The sequence below is a fragment of the Coregonus lavaretus genome (assembly GCF_964263955.1).
Source record: "Coregonus lavaretus genome assembly, chromosome: 19".
NCBI lineage: Eukaryota > Metazoa > Chordata > Actinopteri > Salmoniformes > Salmonidae > Coregonus > Coregonus lavaretus.
This window is the reverse complement of record NC_140006.1, coordinates 39,684,124-39,703,244: the sequence shown is the minus strand read 5'-3', so window position 1 is coordinate 39,703,244 and position 19,121 is coordinate 39,684,124. Positions and strand designations below refer to the sequence as shown.

The following is a 19,121-nucleotide window of genomic DNA, read 5'->3' as shown; positions in this document are numbered from 1 at the left end:
AGAACAAAAGCAGTCAATATGGTGTTATCCAGTACACTGGGAAACAATGTTGCGTGTAGTGTACTGCAGTCAATATTGTACTTACATCCACATATGCTCGTCTGACCTCTTTGTTTCTTTGAGAGTTTCTCTCAAACGGCACCTTATAAAGTTGTTTCATTCTGATTTGGTTTCGCTTGAGAATGCGAGCCAATGTGGACAGACTGACTCGTTGAATGTTGTTGAATATGGTGTTGTCTTGGATGATGTGGCTTTGAATTTCTCATAATCTGATTTAATTATTTTCCAAAACCAAGTTTACAATGGCAGCTTCCTGTACCCCGGTGAACATTTGGCCCCTTCCTCCACCATGGTTGCATCTCACTCCTTTAGAAAAACAAAAAAACTAAAATATAGGGCTTGGACAATGCAGCCTAAAGATATTTCCCCCACAGTAGAGTAAATTGTACAGGAAACTTGTGCAGTTAGTGTATGACATCAGCCATTCATGAAGTAAACAGGTGTCACCCAACTGATACACTATGACATGGGGTGTACTACATAGTGTGAAATAAATGTTGGTTACATACCTGTACTCCAGTCTAAATGTCCGGATGACACAGGCGACAGTAAAACGAGTTGGGCTTCACTCTCTGTCCAGCCTCTCGCATTGTTAGCCCATGGTTGATGACATGATCAACTAAGGTTGCTCTGATTTCATTTGAAAGTTGTTGTCTTCTTTGGTCATGAACTCCTCTACCAGCTCTACCCCTACCTCTCACTCTTCCTCCCCCTCTCATTCTCACCCTCCCTCTTCCTCTTCCTCTCTCTGCAACGTCTTCCATTGTTGTTGTAAAACAAAAGGTGCTCACCTGTGGTCTTTTCATAGTGCTTACTTCCTGATTGAAGTGGTAATAATTAACCATTGAGGTGTTTGGCCAGGTGGCACATGTATTGGCCAATTAGCTTATGTAGTGTAATTTTGAATGGCAGTGTTTTGAAATGGCAAACATGTGACTTTATGTCAGATTGTTGTGTCTTATGCAGAAAACCGTGTGCAGTGCATTTAAAAAGTGCCATTTTGAATTGCAAAATGTGTGTAAAGCAGAAAATGTGTTTAGACTTTTGGAGACTTGAGAAGAGGTTTTGCTCTCTGTGTGTCAGTTTAAATAATTGTGCTGTGCATGTCACTTTAGTGTGTTAGCAATTGGAAAAAACTGTAATAGTTGTAGTTATCATTTGTTTCTACGACGACCACTCTGTACTTCTGAATACTATGACGCTATTATGACTTCTGTCTCCCGTCATAATACTACAATAATACTACAAATTATAGCCTATTAGCATAGTAGCAAATCTAACTATACTGAACAAAAATATAAACGCAACATGTAAAGTATTGAGCCCATGTTTCATGAGCTGAAATAAAAGATCCCAGAAATGTTCCAGATGCACAAAAAAGGTTATTTCACTCAAAAATGTGTTTACATCCCTGTTAATGACCATTTCTCCTTTGCCAAGATAATCCTTCCACCTGACAGGTGTGGCATTTTAAGAAGCTGATTAAACAGCATGATCATTATACAGGTACCTTGTGCTGGGGACAATAAAAGGCCACTCTAAAATGTGCAGTTTTGTCACACAACACAATGCCACAGATTCTCAAGTTTTGAGGGAGCGTGCAATTGGCATGCTGACTGCAGGAATGTCCACCAGAGCTGTTGCCAGATAATTTAATGTTAATTTCTCTACTATAAGCGTCGTTTTTAGAGAATTTGGCAGTACGTCCAACTGGCCTCACAACCACAGACCACGTGTAGACCCATGGGGCAGCGCACAATTGGCCCAGCGTCGTCCAGGGTAGGGGAGGGAATGGCCGGCAGGGATGTAGCTCAGTTGGTAGAGCGTGGCGTTTGCAACGCCAGGGTTGTGGGTTTGATTCCCACGGGGGGCCAGTATGAAAAATATGAAAAAGAAAAAAAAAGAATGTATGCACTCACTAACTGTAAGTCGCTCTGGATAAGAGCGTCTGCTAAATGACTAAAATGTAAATGTAAATGTAACCACCCCAGCCCTCCACATCCGGCTTCTTCACCTGCGGGATCGTCTGAGACCAGCCAACCAGACAGCTGATGAAACTGAGGAGTATTTCTGTCTGTAATAAAGCCCTTTTGTGGGGAAAAACATATTCTGATTGGCTGTGCCTGGCTCCCCAGTGGGTGGGCCTATGCCCTCCCAGGCCCACCCATGGCTGTGCCCCTGCCGAGTCATGTGAAATCCATAGATTAGGGCCTAATGAATTTATTCCATTTGACTGATTTCCTTATATGAACTGTAACTCAGTAAAATCTTAGAAATTGTTGCACGTTACATTTATATTTTTGTTCAGTATATTTAGGATATTATGGGATATCAAGCACAACAGGGGGCAGAACTACTTGAGAGGCCTGGAGGTATTTTATCATATTTAGATGAATATTTGACGACCCTACTCACCCCATACGCGTTCCAATCCATCATAGTCCCAGGGAGCTTCAAGAAGCAGGAACCCATTGCTCTTAGTTAGTTTCAATCTGTCTGTAATGCTTACACTGGTTGTTGGTAGTCTTTTATCTGCTAAAGGGACACATTGGTTGTGCAGCGCTATTTCGTATTATTGTATATTGCTTGGATATAGTATTCTGATTACTGTTTAACAAGTGGGAAAACAGTTTGGTTAGTACAATAAACTGATATATGGATAATGGATTATTAGTACAATAGGCTCATGTATGGATCATGGATTATTAGTACAATAGGCTCATGTATGGATCATGGATTATTAGGACAATAGGCTCATGTATGGATCATGGATTATTAGGACAATAGGCTCATGTATGGATCATGGATTATTAGGACAATAGGCTCATGTATGGATAATGAATTATTTGTACAATATGCTGATATATGGATCATGGATTATTAGTACAATAGGCTGATATATGGATCATGGATTATTAGTACAATAGGCTGATATATGGATCATGGATTATTAATACACTAGGCTGATATATGGATCATGGATTATTAATACACTAGGCTGATATATGGATCATGGATTATTAGTACAATAGGCTGGTATATGGATCATGGATTATTAGTACAATAGGCTCATGTATGGATCATGGATTATTAGTAAAATAGGCTGATATATGGATCATGGATTATTAGTAGAATAGGCTGATATATGGATCATGGATTATTAGTACAATAGGCTGATATATGGATCATGGATTATTAGTACAATAGGCTGGTATATGGATCATGGATTATTAGTACAATAGGCTCATGTATGGATCATGGATTATTATAAGCATGACACGTCAATACCTCATGGGAATGTAGTTGTGATACCATTAAAGAGGCTCTGCAAACCAAAACAAACAGATTAATACATTCATGGTTATAAACAACTACATGATGGGGCTTTTAGACTTGAAGCTTATTTTCATGTTTCGTTTTTGCTATTGTTGATTTGAATGCTGTGTTTTGAATGTAAAAAGACACGGGTCAATTCATTCATACTGTCTAACTTTATATTAATAATTAATTAATAATATGTTGATTAATGTGCACTGACACTGTCAAATACATACATAAACTAAGGCCGGGATTCAATGCAAAGCGAGTTATAGCTCGGTGCCCTATACAGCCGATAATGCACCTTTTAAAGGCATTATCCCCGGTGTTGGCATTATCCCTGACGTAACATCGCCATCATAGTAAACACTGGGCACGCCGGCTCAACTGCAAATGACCTTTAAGTCTGTTATAGTGTGCTGTGCTATAACATGCCTTGCATTAAATCCCGGCCTAAATCAACTTAAAGGGGAATTGTACTCAAACTACAGTATCTTTTGGTATTTTTTTTTAATTAGTCCACTTTTGATACAGTCCCAAAATGCATCATCATGATAATGTGGCTAGAGACACTTTTCTCCTTAAAAGTCCAATATCTTGACAACTTGACTGCTGACATGCAAAACATTTTGGGACTGTATCAAAAGTGGACTAATGAAACAAAATACCAAAAGATAGTTTGAGTGTAATTCCCCTTTAAAAACTAATTAAGATTTGCTTTCAAAGATAATTACATTTACATTACATTTTAGTCATTTAGCAGACGCTCTTATCCAGAGCGACTTACAGTTAGTGAGTGCATACATTTTTCATACTGGCCCCCCGTGGGAATCGAACCCACAACCCTGGCGTTGCAAGCGCCATGCTCTACCAACTGCGCTACAGGAGGCCATATGAGAGTAAACATTACATCATTTATGACAGTCAATATTCATGACAACAAACATTCAACAGATGAGTATAGAAGCAATGCATGATTGACATACTATTCTACAAATGAATAAATAGACAGTACTTATGATACCATGGAGTACACTGCATACTAAGAACAGAGGTGGACTTTGCAGAGCAACCTAAACTGTTCATTTTGCCCCCCACCCCTGAGTTCCTACATTGAGTATATCCTCTGGAAAGGCCACATTGTGAAAGAGAGAGATCGAGTTTAAGACATCAGTGTCAATTGAACAGCAGATACAGTATGTGGTGATACATTCTGTATCACCCCCCTCATGCTTTGCACAATGCAATGTGAACTGTAGGATGTAAAACATAATTACGGCATTAAAGGGATAGTTCGTCTTTTTGAAGTTTTCGCTTATTTTCAAGGTACCTATGGTATTGTAGCAATGCTAGTGGAAACCGATTGTATCAGTTAGCGGTGCAAAAAGTGAACTATCTCTTTAACCAACCCCAGCACAACAGTATAGGCAGGTTGTGTGTAAGTATGGATCAGAAAGGAGTCTCCATCTTGGTGTGCTCCCCAAGACATGTGTTGCTTCCCAGACTCTCCCTGCTGTCACCAGCCTTAGGGACGAACCCCAGGGGATCTGAACGGATGATATACCTGTAAGATAGGATGGAGTACTTCTTAATCCATCTATTGTTGATAAGCAATTAAGTGAAATGATGAACTCTCCTCTCCGACTCTAAATGGTTTGATCTTTTCAATTACTAATAAAGGCACTGGGTGCCCAAACATAGGTTAAGTGACACAATAATATGTGAATGTCAGTTATATGGAGTTGTAACGCAGAATAGTAATGTAATGTGGAGTAGTAATATGGAGTAGTAATATGGAGTACTATGGAGTAGTAATATGGAGTAGTAATATGGAGTACTATGGAGTACTATGGAGTAGTAATATGGAGTACTATGGAGTAGTAATATGGAGTACTATGGAGTAGTAATATGGAGTAGTAATATGGAGTACTATGGAGTAGTAATATGGAGTAGTAATATGGAGTACTATGGAGTAGTAATATGGAGTAGTAATATGGAGTACTATGGAGTAGTAATGTGGAGTAATATGGAGTAGTAATATGGAGTAGTAATATGGAGTAGTACTATGGAGTAGTAATATGGAGTAGTAATATGGAGTACTATGGAGTAGTAATATGGAGTAGTAATATGGAGTACTATGGAGTAGTAATATGGAGTACTATGGAGTAGTAATATGGAGTAGTAATATGGAGTAGTAATATGGAGTACTATGGAGTAGTAATATGGAGTAGTAATATGGAGTACTATGGAGTAGTAATATGGAGTAGTAATATGGAGTACTATGGAGTAGTAATATGGAGTACTATGGAGTAGTAATATGGAGTACTGTGGAGTAGTAATATGGAGTAGTAATATGGAGTTGTACTATGGAGTAGTAATATGGAGTAGTAATATGGAGTAGTAATATGGAGTGGGAGTAATATGGAGTAGTAATATGGAGTTGTACTATGGACTAGTAATATGGAGTAGTAATATGGAGTACTATGGACTAGTAATATGGAGTAGTAATATGGAGTACTATGGAGTAGTAATGTGGAGTACTATGGAGTAGTAATATGGAGTACTATGGACTAGTAATATGGAGTAGTAATATGGAGTACTATGGAGTAGTAATGTGGAGTACTATGGAGTAGTAATATGGAGTTGTACTATGGACTAGTAATATGGAGTAGTAATATGGAGTACTATGGAGTAGTAATGTGGAGTACTATGGAGTAGTAATATGGAGTACTATGGAGTAGTAATATGGAGTACTATGGAGTAGTAATATGGAGTAGTAATATGGAGTACTATGGAGTAGTAATATGGAGTACTATGGAGTAGTAATATGGAGTAGTAATATGGAATACTATGAAATAGTAAAATGGAGTAGTAATATGGAGTAGTACTATGGAGTAGTACTATGGAGTAGTAATATGGAGTACTATGGAGTAGTAATATGGAGTTTGCAACTTTCTTGATTTCTTCTACTTTATGGACTGTTAGTCTGATCAACTGTTTCTTCAGGCCCTTACTTTTCCATGTGCTGCCATACTTACACTATGTCATTCAGTTCCAGCCTGGTGTCAGGAGGTGGGTTGATCAACACGTATGTGTGGGAGTGAGTGGTCTGGTTCTCACTCATGTCATCTGGAATGGGAAAAATACAATAATCATAGGCCAGAGTGGAAACGTCCAATGATTTAGGCTACAGCAATATAAAGATTGTGTCAGAAAATGTCTGATTGAGCCAATGGTTTTTCAATGGAAGTCATATGTTGACAGATGATGGACATTAGAGATGATTGTCTGACAAAATATGTACTGCCTTTCTGCGTATGCAACTGGTCAGAAAATAGTTGACAAGAGATGAACTTTTGACGGACATAAAAGGCCACTGATGAATGCGTAGCTTCAGGCTTTGGCCACATGTATACGGATAAAATGTTATGCATTCATCATTGTCCGTTTTTGTCTGTCAAAAGGCTGACATAGTGTATTAAATGACAATCATCTCCGTTGTTAGTCTGTCCGTCCATCCATCCATAAAGCCTGAGTGTTATGTTTCAAACACATAACATAACATATTTTGCCTTTAGTTCCAGGCCTTGGAAATCCAACTCACAATCTCAAAAAAACATCCCTCCCCGTATGTGGTCTCTCACCGCAAGCTGTGGCCCAGAGTCCAAGGCTTTTCATCCTGTTGCTGACCAGCTCGTCCAGCTCCTGTCTCTCCGAGCGTCTGGTCCTCAGACCCTGCTGGCCCCCCCTCTGAGCCCCCCGCGGGTTCTCCCGAGGCCCCCTCCGGCTCAGCTTCCTTGCCCACTGCACGCTCTTCCTCCTCAGCAGGGGAGCCTTCCCGTCCGACGGGTCGCTGGAGGTGGAGCTGCGGTGGAGCACTCCGGCCACAGGGGGGAGCTCTCGATCTCTTTGCTCCTTGGGGTCGTCTAAGTCCTCCACGCCCACCGAGAGCTGTGACTAAGTACGGTGAAAACACAATGCCATGTACATGACTGAAGTCTATGGTATGTCTATAGTCAAATAGGGTCAAATGAAACGACCCAGAACAAAGTGAATTATCAAGAGCGAGGCCAGAGAATGTATAAGTTGGTTTGACAATGATTTCTTCCTGATATAACCACCAGTGGCAAGTCTCACCCCAGTTTATCAAGCACAATTTAACCAAGACCCATTACAGCGGAAGAAAACCTACTTCATCTGCACAAAAATTGGATTTAGTCGGACAAAATAAATCGATTGGTTTTCGCGAATCGTGGAATCCCACAAATAGGGCTGAACTTATTTGGGAGGATGGCTCGCATTGCTTATGATGGGGAATGAAAAAGAAAGCGATGAATGCCATCAATGTATCTTACTGTGTTGTAACATGCTTAAATAACCATGAAAGCATACAGACTAAACATGTATATGTAACAAATGAGAAAAGAAAAACCACACACAAGACAGAATAACTTCAATGAACCCTAATGACAGTATAATCAATTCCGCTGTAATATGCAATTAACACAAAAACATCCAACATTAACTGGGATTTCACGGCCAAACAAATGAATGTAACAATGTCTAGAGGGCACCTCCACAGAGGAATCTGCTGTCTGGGACTCGGTCCTGTAGATGCCGATGGGAATGTCACCGACAGTGGAACACAGTTTCTGATAGAGCCTTCCATACGTCTGGATCCACAGGTCATCCTCGGAGATCTGCATCTAAAAGGTAAGGAGGTCACTTCTTATTCCATTTTCTCTATAGGAGGAACAACAGTACAATGATTTTAAATGATTGTGGAGTATCTTTTACCTGTCAATGTAAGGATTTGGACAGGCAAAGAAAGCCTGCACTGAGTTTATTTTCTGATCTTAGCTGCTGTGCTGTCACACATAGGACTACTGTACAGTACAACGGGTGCATCTCAATAGTCTACAGAGGCCTCCTTTCCTTGTCTTCTTTCCTGCCGTCTGAGACCTGGAGAGGAAGCCACTTTTGACCATTGAGATGCACCCAGAGAGTAACTCACAGAGCAGAGGAAGCCAGAGCCCGGGGTGGTGTCCAGGCCCAGCAGCAGCCTGGTGATGGAGATAATATAGTCTTTGACAAACGACTGGGATGGCAGACAGGACAGGACAGGACAGGACAGGACAGGACAGACAGACAGACAGACAGCACAGACAGGTAGAAAGGACAGGACAGACAGGACAGACAGACAGACAGACAGACAGACAGACAGACAGACAGACAGACAGACAGACAGACAGACAGACAGACAGACAGACAGACAGACAGACAGACAGGATAGATAGGACAGACAGCACACACAGGTAGAAAGGACAGGACAGGACAGACAGGACAGGACAGGACAGGACAGATAGGACAGGACAGACAGATAGGATATGACAGACAGACAGGACAGGACAGATAGGACAGGACAGACAGACAGGACAGGACAGATAGGACAGACAGCACAGACAGGTAGAAAGGACAGGACAGACAGGGCAGGACAGACAGGATAGACAGGACAGACAGGACAGGACAGACAGGACAGGACAGACAGGTCAGGACAGACAGGGTAGACAGGATAGACAGGACAGGACAAACAGAAGAGAAGGTAAGGAAATTATGTCAAACAGTGTTCATGTTCATAATCGTTAAATAAAAGGGTCATTCCTGGTCACCCAGAAATCAACACAGTCCAATTCAACTAGCATTATGTTCTATGGACACTGGGATACATGTGAACACATTGTAACAGTAAAAACAATGTTACACATTTTAACATTAAATATCTGGGAGGTACAAAATTGTGGAATAAATAACTATAATTGCTACAGTACATGCCCTTAAGCAAAGTCAGTCTGTGCCACAGATATAACCTTGTTTTAACAAGCCTCTGTAGGATAATTAAAGAGATTAGCCTATGTAGGCTAATTAAAGAGATTAGCCTCTGTAGGCTAATTAAATAAATTAGCCTCTGTAGGCTAATTAAAAAGATTAGTCTCTGTAGGCTAATTAAAAAGATTAGTCTCTGTAGGCTAATTCAAAAGATTAGTCTCTGTAGGCTAATTCAAAAGATTAGTCTCTGTAGGCTAATTCAAAAGATGAGTCTCTGTAGGCTAATTAAAAAGATTAGCCTCTGAATATAGTACAGAACAACCTCTACTTAAAAGGTAGCTAGTTCAACAGTGAGTATACATTCTTAACTTCTTTGCTACTGTACAGAACAGGTGGGTCCTGCCTGGTTACCTGGTAGAGGAGAGTGTCCAGCATGCCGATACTGAAGACCCTCCCTGCAGCGAACGGCAGGCGGAACATGAAGGCCAGGTTGGAACCTTTCTCCCGCTCTTTCTAATCAATAATAATACATTTTATTTGTGGAGCTCTTTTCAACACATGCAAGAATCACAAAGCTCTTTCAGCTCCCATAGACATGTAACAGGGGCACAGAATGACCAACACACTAATCCCACTGGGCAGACGTCCGTTCAACATCTAGTTTTGATTTACTTTTGGTTGAGTTGTCAACTAACGTGAATTCAACCAACAAATTCACCATGTCATTGAATTTAGGTTAAAAGTTGGATTTTTAAAAAAATACAAAATTCCCCTACGTTGATGACTTTTTGCAAATCCAATCAGTTTTCCATGTTGATTTAACATCATCACATTGCATTTTTTGGTTGAGATAAAGTGGAAACAACTTTTTTCAACTAGTTTTTGCCCAGTGGGATGTTAGGGCAGCGTTCTGCAAACCTTTCCTTGAATAAACCAGCTGTTCCACTTATTTAATCTATTGCAGTACAGCATAACCTGATTCAACTGGTCACCTTATCATCAAGTCCTTCAGGTGTTAGAACTGTAACCGACCAAATGGGGGTACTCAAGAAGAGGTTACGATTATTATTATTATTTAGTTTATTTAGTAAATATTTTCTTAACTCTTTCTTGAACTGCATTGTTGGTTAAGGGCTTGTAAGTAAGTATTTCATGTTAAGGTCTGTGCCTGTTGTATTCGGCTCATGTGACAAACATTTGATTTGATATTTGAGCGAGAGCACCACCTGGTGGTCGATACTGGTATGAGGTGAAAAAGGTACACCGCAACAGGAACGATATTGAAATCGTATTAAGGAAAGGATGCATACGCATAACATATTACCCCTGAAAATGTTACATGTCACATGTGTCTATGAATGATAATTTCTCATAGGAAAAAAGGTCCAACATCTGGTGTTGTTTGAGTGGGCTATGGAAAAATAATATGCTTGGCCCCGTGTAGCTCAGTTAGTAGAGCATGGCGTTTGCGACACCAGGGTTGTGTGTTCGATTCCCACGGGGGGCCAGTGTGAAAAATGTATGCACTCACTAACTGTAAGTCGCTCTGGATAAGAGCGTCTGCTAAAATGTAAATGTTGTACTGTCTAGTCTTTACATAATGATTCTATAACCTTCTGTTCCTTTGCTTTGAAGACTACTCAATGTATATTCCGTACCAGGGTTGGGGTCAATTCCAGTCAATTCAGAAAGTAAACCAAACTCTAATTCAAAATGTTTCTCATTGAAAAGCATTAAAGAGAATTGGAGTTTCAGTCTACTTCCTGAATTGACTGGAATTTAAATGGAATTGACTCCAACCCTGGTCCGTTGTGGTACTGTAGACAACAATAAATAGTTGTAAACTTTGCATTTAGAGACATCTACAGATTGGGCTGGGATTCAATCCAAGGCGTGTTATAGAGCAGCACACTGAACAGTCGACAACGTGCCTTTTAATTTATGCTTGAGCTTACATCTACAGCATGAATATAATCTCCGCAAACGTCAGGGACATTGCTTTTAAAATGCGCATTGTCAGCTGTCCAATGCGTTTCTCTATAACGCGCCTTGGACTGAATCTCGGCCTTGAAGTACAGTTTGTGTACATTCAGTGACGGCTTACCTTCTCCAGTTTAGAGAGAGCCAGAGAGTACCAGTCCTTAGCTCTGAACTGCATAAACCTCATGTTGGCCGGGTGGGTTAGCTCTGCGATGATACTGAGGCTGGGGAACAACCTGGATGAGAAGAAACGCAATATAGCTGAGATTAACTGAACTAAATCAAACTGAAAATCACAATGGCAGAACAAAATGTCAACTTTGTAATCAAATGTGACATCCAAAATACACTGAGCATACCAAATATTAGGAACACCTTCCTAATATTGAGTTGCCCTCAGAACAGCCTCAATTCATCGGGGAATGGACTCTACAACGTGTCGGAAGAGTTCATTTACATTACATTTACGTCATTTAGCAGACGCTCTTATCCAGAGCGACTTACAAATTGGTGCATTCACCTTATAGCCAGTGGGATAACCACTTTACAATGTTATTTTTTTATTTTTTTTTGGGGGGGGGGGGGGGGGGGGGGGTAGAAGGATTACTTTATCCTATCCCAGGTATTCCTTAAAGAGGTGGGGTTTCAAATGTCTCCGGAAGGTGGTGAGTGACTCCGCTGTCCTGGCGTCGTGAGGGAGCTTGTTCCACCATTGGGGTGCCAGAGCAGCGAACAGTTTTGACTGGGCTGAGCGGGAACTGTGCTTCCGCAGAGGTAGGGGGGCCAGAAGGCCAGAGGTGGATGAACGCAATGCCCTCGTTTGGGTGTAGGGACTGATCAGAGCCTGAAGGTACGGAGGTGCCGTTCCCCTCACAGCTCCGTAGGCAAGCACCATGGTCTTGTAGCAGATGCAAGCTTCAACTGGAAGTCAGTGGAGTGTGCGGAGGAGCGGGGTGACGTGAGAGAACTTGGGAAGGTTAAACACCAGACGGGCTGCGGCATTCTGGATGAGTTGTAGGGGTTTAATGGCACAGGCAGGGAGCCCAGCCAACAGCGAGTTGCAGTAATCCAGACGGGAGATGACAAGTGCCTGGATTAGGACCTGTGCCGCTTCCTGTGTAAGGCAGGGTCGTACTCTCCGAATGTTGTAGAGCATGAGAGCGGAGAACGACAGGGTGTTGTCCAGGGTCACGCCAAGGCTCTTCGCACTCTGGGAGGAGGACACAACGGAGTTGTCAACCGTGATGGCGAGATCATGGAACAGGCAGTCCTTCCCCGGGAGGAAGAGCAGCTCCGTCTTGCCAAGGTTCAGCTTGAGGTGGATGCCGGCGCATGTTGACTCCAATGCTTCCCACAGATGTATCAAGTTGGCTGGAAGTCCTTTGGGTGGTGGACCATTCTTGATACACACAGAAAACTGTTGAGCGTGAAAAACCTGCGCCTGGCACCTATAGTGCATTTGGAAAGTATTCAGACCCCTTCACTTTTTCCACATTTTTTTTTTTTTTTTTTTTTTGTCCTCATCAATCTACACACAATACCCCATAATGACATAGCGAAAACAGGTTGTAAGAATTTTTTTCAAATGTATAAAAAATAAAAAACAGAAATACCTTATTTACATAAGTATTCAGACCCTTTGCTATGAGACTCGAAATTGAGCTCCGGTGCATCCTGTTTCCATTGATCATCCTTGAGATGTTTCTACAACTTGATTGGAGTCCACCTGTGGTAAATTCAATTGATTGGACATGATTTGGAACGGCACACACCTGTCTATATAAGGTCCCATAGTTGACAGTGCATGTCAAAGGAAAAAGCAAGCAATAAGGTCGAAGGAATTGTCCGTAGAGCTCAGAGACAGGATTGTGTCGAGGCACAGATATGGGGAAGGGTACCAAAACATTTCTGCAGCATTGAAGGTTCCCAAGAACACAGTGGCCTCCCTCATTCTTAAATGGAAGAAGTTTGGAACCACCAAGACTCTTTTGGCCGCCCGGCCAAACTGAGCAATCGGGGGAGAAGGGCCTTGGTCAGGGAGGTGACCGAGAACCCAATGGTCACTCTGACAGAGCTCCAAAGTTCCTCTGTGGAGATGGGAGAACCTTCCAGATGGACAATCACCTCTGCAGCACTCCTCCAATCAGGCCTTTATGGTAGAGTGGCCAGACGGAAGCGTCTGGAGGAAACCTGGCACCATCCCTAAGGTGAAGCATTGTGGTGGCAGCTTCATGCTGTGGGGATGCGTTTCAGCAGAAGGGACTGGGAGACTAGTCAGGATCGAGGGAAAGATGAACGGAGCAAGGTACAGAGAGATACTTGATGAAAACCTGCTCCAGAGCGCTCAGAACCTCAGACTGGGGCGAAGGTTCACCTTCCAACAGGACAACGACCCTAAGCACACAGCCAAGACAATGCAGGAGTGGCTTCGGGATAAGTCTCTGAATGTCCTTGAATGGCCCAGCCAGAGCCCTGATCGAACATCTCTGGAGAGACCTGAAAATAGTTGTGCAGCGACGCTCCCCATTCAACCTGGCATATTTTGAGAGTATCTGTAGAGAAGAATGGGAGAAACTCCCCAAATTCATGTGTGCCAAGCTTGTAGCGTCATACCCAAGAAGACACAAGGCTGTAATCGCTGCCAAAGGTCCTTCAACAAAAGTACTGAGTAAAGGGATTGAATACTTATGTAAATGTGATATTTCTGTATTATATTATATATTTTTAATTTAATAAAAGGCTATTAACGTAAGGCTGTAACGTAACAAAATGTGGAAAAAGTCAAGGGGTCTGAATACTTTCCGAATGCACTGTACTACCATACCCCGTTCAAAGCCACTTAAATCTTTAGTATTGCCCATTCACCCTCTGAATGGCACACATACACAATCCATGGCTCACTTGTCTCAAGGCTTAAAAATCCTTCTTTTAACCTGCCCCCTCTCCTTCATCTACACTGATTTGAAGTGGATTTAACAAGTGACATCAATAAGGGATCATAGCTTTCACCTGGATTCACCTGGTCAGTCTATGTCATGGAAAGAGCAGGTGTCCTTAATGTTTTGTATACTCACTTAAATGAATGACTAGATGAAATGAATAACTATGAATTAATAGCCTAGCTAATAAACTTGTGCGACCCAAGAAAAAAACAGCAAGGCTATCTACTAACACCATTCCAGGTCTAGCACTATTTAGCGAAGAACTGCTACCTATACTACTGTGTATGGGTATATACTAGCTACCTAATTAAGCAATAAGGCCCGAGGAGTTGTGGTATATGGCCAATATACCACGGCTAAGGGCTGTTCTTATGCGCAACACAACGCGGAGTGCCTGGATACAGCCCTTAGCCGTGGTATATTGCCCATATACCACAAACCCCCGAGGTGCCTTATTGCTATTATAAACTGGTTACCAACGTAATTAGAGCAGTAAAAACAAATGTTTTGTCATACCCGAGGTATACGGTCTGATATACCACGGCTGTCAGCCAATCAGCATTCAGGGCTCGAACCACACAGTTTATAATATAGGTTATATCCTATTGATATCTTATTATACTATATAATAACAGTGGGAGCAATTCATGAAACATAAACCCCAAATCAAAGTGTTTCAATGTTTGTGCAAGCTTCTACGTTGTCTGGTGAAAATTATAAGGTGAGTTGACATTTATTTGATTAACTGTCTGACAACACGAAATATGAGATGAGTGACTTCAATCAATCAGAAAACAAATGGATTCACTGATGCAGTGTGGCAAGGTTGCCAAGGAAACTAGCTCTGCAGTGTGTACTTTAATCTACACGGTTGAAAAAAAATCCCTGTCATATAAATTAATCTTTGAAACCCACCTCTAAAATGTTCAACTGTGTGACACTTTTGATATCATAGAAATGCCTGCATAAAATGTCTGAAGATGTGGTCCAGTATATTCGATTATACATTATTTTGACCAAAGGTTAAAACCATGACAGTGACTTTGGTACCAGTGTTTGCACATTGACAATGGTTCTGCTACCTGAACAGTGTCTGTACATTGATAGGGGTTGAGGTACCTGAACAGTGTCTGTACATTGACGATGGTCTTGGCGTCAGCCATGTAGTCCTCTTCTGCACTCATGGTGCTCTCCTTGTCCACCACCACCATGTTGGCTGCAAAGGACACGCCGCAGCGCAGGAGGTCATCCAGGCTAGGGAAACACACACACACATTTTACTTGAATTTGACTTATTTCCCCTAACCAGGAACAACTCTGGACCCTGCATATGAGCTAGCAATCTATGAAGGATTCAATGTGGAGAGAGAATTTGTAACTGATAGTATCTTGGAGGCTGTCAAGAAGATGACTTTCTACACAGGACTTTATGAGGTCGCAGTTGTAAATGAGAACTTGTTCTCAACTGGCTTACCTGATTAAATAAAGGTGAAATAAAAATAAATAAAAAATTCAGAAATGGCTCTTTTTGGTTCATTCATTCTGTTTCCTTGAGATGTACTATTGATAGAGAGACTAGAAGAGTGCCACATAGAAATGCAGAACATACACTAAAGAAGATCATGTATAAGGTTATAAAGTGTGTGATGAGGGTGTGTGTGTGTGTGCATACTTATCGATGGAGCCCACCATGTAGTAAACCATGGGGAGTCCACAGACAGCCTCCAGGAACTGCGTGTCAGGCCTGGTGAGACAACAGAGCACACCATAACAACATAGAACAGAACAGAACAGAATATAATTTAATATACAGTTCATTCTGAAATGATTCAGACCCCTTCCCTTTTTCCACATTTTGTTACGTTAGTCTTATTCTAAAATTGATTAAATTACGAATTGTTCCTCATCAATCTACACACAATACCCCATAATGAAAGTAATACTTATGTAAATGTGATATTTCCGTTTTTTTATTTTATACATTTGCAAAGATTTATAAAAACCTGTTTTTGCTTTGTCATTATGGGGTATTGTGTGTAGATTGATGAGGGGGGGGGGACAATTTAATCCATTTTAGAATAAGGCTGCAACGTAACAAAATGTGGAAAAAGTAAAGGGTTCTGAATACGTTCCTAATGCACTGTAATTAAATTGAATACATCTTTATTGTCCATATGCACAGATAGTGTTATTTTTCGCTGTCACAGTACCCAACCAGACATATCCGAAAGATATTACTGTAAAATAGACTAAATATGGTAGGAGGCGCTGCCTTGCTTGATATAAAATCAGGGGGGAAAGTAATCCGGTACCGGGGGTATGCCGTACCAGTAAAACATGAGCCTATCATAATAATTAAAACAAAGATGTCAAGAAAACTGTAGGCTATTACACTATTATTTATCATTACCACATGTCAGTTGCATGAAAAATGAGCGAATGAACTTGAAAACGGCTGGAAATCCACTCCAAAATGCGGTTTGGTTTGATGATAAGTCCAAGGCAGAGATGAGTGACTGGGATGTGTGTGAACACATCAATTCAATCAACGCGTGCGGACGTATCAATTAAGGTTACAAGTGTAGGCTTATTTGACCATTTTTTGGTGTTTTGTAATGGATGTCTCTTTCCATTTATCAAAAAACATCATTTGATATATTCCCGAAAGGGAGCAAGAGCAAAATGTTTTTATTTTATCTAAAAAAAAAATATCCAGGACATCCCATTGAGGTCAGAAGACCTCTTTTTAGGGTTGCAAAATTCCGGTAACTTTCCCAAAATTCCCAGGTTTCCAGAAATCCTGGTTGGAGGATTCTGGATTTTCTGCTTATTCCCTCATTATTTCTAGAATATTCCAACCAGGATTTCTGTAAAACCTGGGAAGTTGCTGGAATCTTGCAACCCTACCTCTTTTACAAGGGAGACCTGGCCAAGAGGGCAGCTCAATAAAAAGGATAACATAATTTTTTTAAACAGTCTTCTTACTGATTATCCAGAAGCAGCACAATGGGGTTCAGCTCCTTCTTTAGTCTGTAGGAAGCTCTAAGTGGGACGATGAAGTTGTACAGTCCATTCCCCGCCGTCTCAGCCGACACAATGATCAGCTTGTTCTTAAAGTTGTACGCTTTGGCATCCTCAAAGTTGTTATGCTCACAACCCTATGGGGAGAATAAACGTATATTTGTGTGTTGTTGCTTTTTAAAATTATATATATATAAAAAATATATATACAGTATATATAACAGGCTATACTTGTGGGATGGTTTCCTGGACACAGATAAAGATTCTCCATTGTGCATGCTTTTTAGTTTAGGACTCGGCTTAATCTGTGTCTGGAAACCAGTCTCAACAGTGCCAATGGTTAACATGACTTAAAACTACCTACAGTATATTTATTTAACTGAATGAGTGATTTGCATCATTTACCCTTTCCAGTCTGAGGCAACAGTATGGTACTTTCTCCTTCAATAGATGGCACAGTGTTGGAGAACTACCGATGTAGGGCAGGTTGGGAGGATAGCCTTTCACATAGCTTGAAATAAACAGACACAGAATTCATATCTTACTGCAGGGGTGGGCAGTAGGGTATGTATCTCCCATTCAAATGAATGGCCAAACAAATGTCATGATTGCCTCACAATGCATCATCTACTGCAGAGAGTCTCCAATTCCAGTCTTGGAAAGCTACTGGGTGTGCAAGCTTTTGTTCCAGCCCAACACTAACCTACCTTATTCAATCTATGCATGGTCTTCATTCTGCAACACAGGAGGCTGCTGAGGGGAGGACGGCTCATAATAATGGCTGGAACGGAGCAAATGGAATGGTATCAAACACATGGAAACCATGGAAACCATGAAACCATGGAAACCATGGAAACCATGAAAACCATGTGTTTGATGTATTTGATACCATCCCGCCTTTTCCGCTCCAGTCATTACCACGAGCCCATCCTACCCAATTAAGGTGCCACCAGCCTCCTGTGTTCTGGACCATGGCTAATTGAATCAAGTGTGTTAGTGCTGAGCTACAACAAAACCCTGCACACACTGCAGCACTCCAGGACCAAATTTGGAGACACCTAACTCTATTGAAATGACCACAAGGCTAACATTGTCTCTTTCCACCCCAAAAAAAGATCTAATTTCAGAACAGAAAGTAAGACATATTGGTATCAGGGTTACCTCTTATATAAATAACAGTGGAGGCTGCTGAGGGGAGAACGGCTCATAATAAAGGCTGGAACGGCGCTAATGGAATGGCATCAAACCATGTGCCAAAGACCATGTGCTAACCCTGATTCAGATCACCATCCTACCCATGCTAGATTACGGAGACATAATTTATAGATTGGCAGGTAAGGGTGCTCTCGAGCGGCTAGATGTTCTTTACCATTCGGCCATCAGATTTGCCACCAATGCTCCTTATAGGACACATCACTGCACTCTATCATCCTCTGTAAACTGGTCATCTCTGTATACCCGTTGCAAGACCCACTGGTTGATGCTTAGCTATAAAAACCCTCTTAGGCCTCACTCCCCCCTATCTGAGATACCTACTGCAGCCCTCATCCTCCACATACCACACCCGTTCTGCCAGTTGCATTCTCTTAAAGGTCCCCAAGGCACACACATCCCTGGGTCGCTCCTCTTTTCAGTTTGCTTCAGCTAGCCACTGGAACGAGCTGCAAAAAACACTCAAACTGGACAGTTGTATCTCCATCTCTTCATTCAAAGACTCAATCATGGACACTCTTACTGACAGTTGTGGCTGTTTCGCGTGATGTATTGTTGTCTCTACCTTCTTGCCCTTTGTGCTGTTGTCTGTGCCCAATAATGTTTGTACCATGATGTGTTGCTGCCATGCTATGTTGTTGTCTTAGGTCTCTCTTTATGTAGTGTTGTGTTGTCTCTCTTGTTGTGATGTGTGTTTGGTCCTATATTTATATATATAAATTTTTTAAATCCCAGCCCCGTCCCAGCAGGAGGCCTTTTGCC

The 19,121-nt window shown here is 41.5% G+C and overlaps 1 protein-coding gene across 1 annotated transcript in view; it reads right to left on the bottom strand.

Moving 5' to 3' along the window:
• LOC311146299 (potassium channel subfamily T member 2-like) overlaps window positions 1–19,121 on the bottom strand; it is a gene marked incomplete at its 5' end in the record, with an annotated part of 53,827 nt that overhangs the window by 861 nt on the left and 33,845 nt on the right. Inside the window, 11 exons of the mRNA XM_084182789.1 lie at window positions 86–4,942; window positions 6,417–6,507; window positions 7,023–7,335; window positions 7,953–8,084; window positions 8,393–8,476; window positions 9,616–9,717; window positions 11,309–11,420; window positions 15,246–15,380; window positions 15,799–15,870; window positions 17,112–17,284; window positions 17,553–17,658. Of these exons, the coding sequence (XP_084038915.1) occupies window positions 4,828–4,942; window positions 6,417–6,507; window positions 7,023–7,335; window positions 7,953–8,084; window positions 8,393–8,476; window positions 9,616–9,717; window positions 11,309–11,420; window positions 15,246–15,380; window positions 15,799–15,870; window positions 17,112–17,284; window positions 17,553–17,658 (1,435 nt within the window). The 3' untranslated portion in view covers window positions 86–4,827. The remainder of the gene's footprint in view (window positions 1–85; window positions 4,943–6,416; window positions 6,508–7,022; window positions 7,336–7,952; window positions 8,085–8,392; window positions 8,477–9,615; window positions 9,718–11,308; window positions 11,421–15,245; window positions 15,381–15,798; window positions 15,871–17,111; window positions 17,285–17,552; window positions 17,659–19,121) is intronic.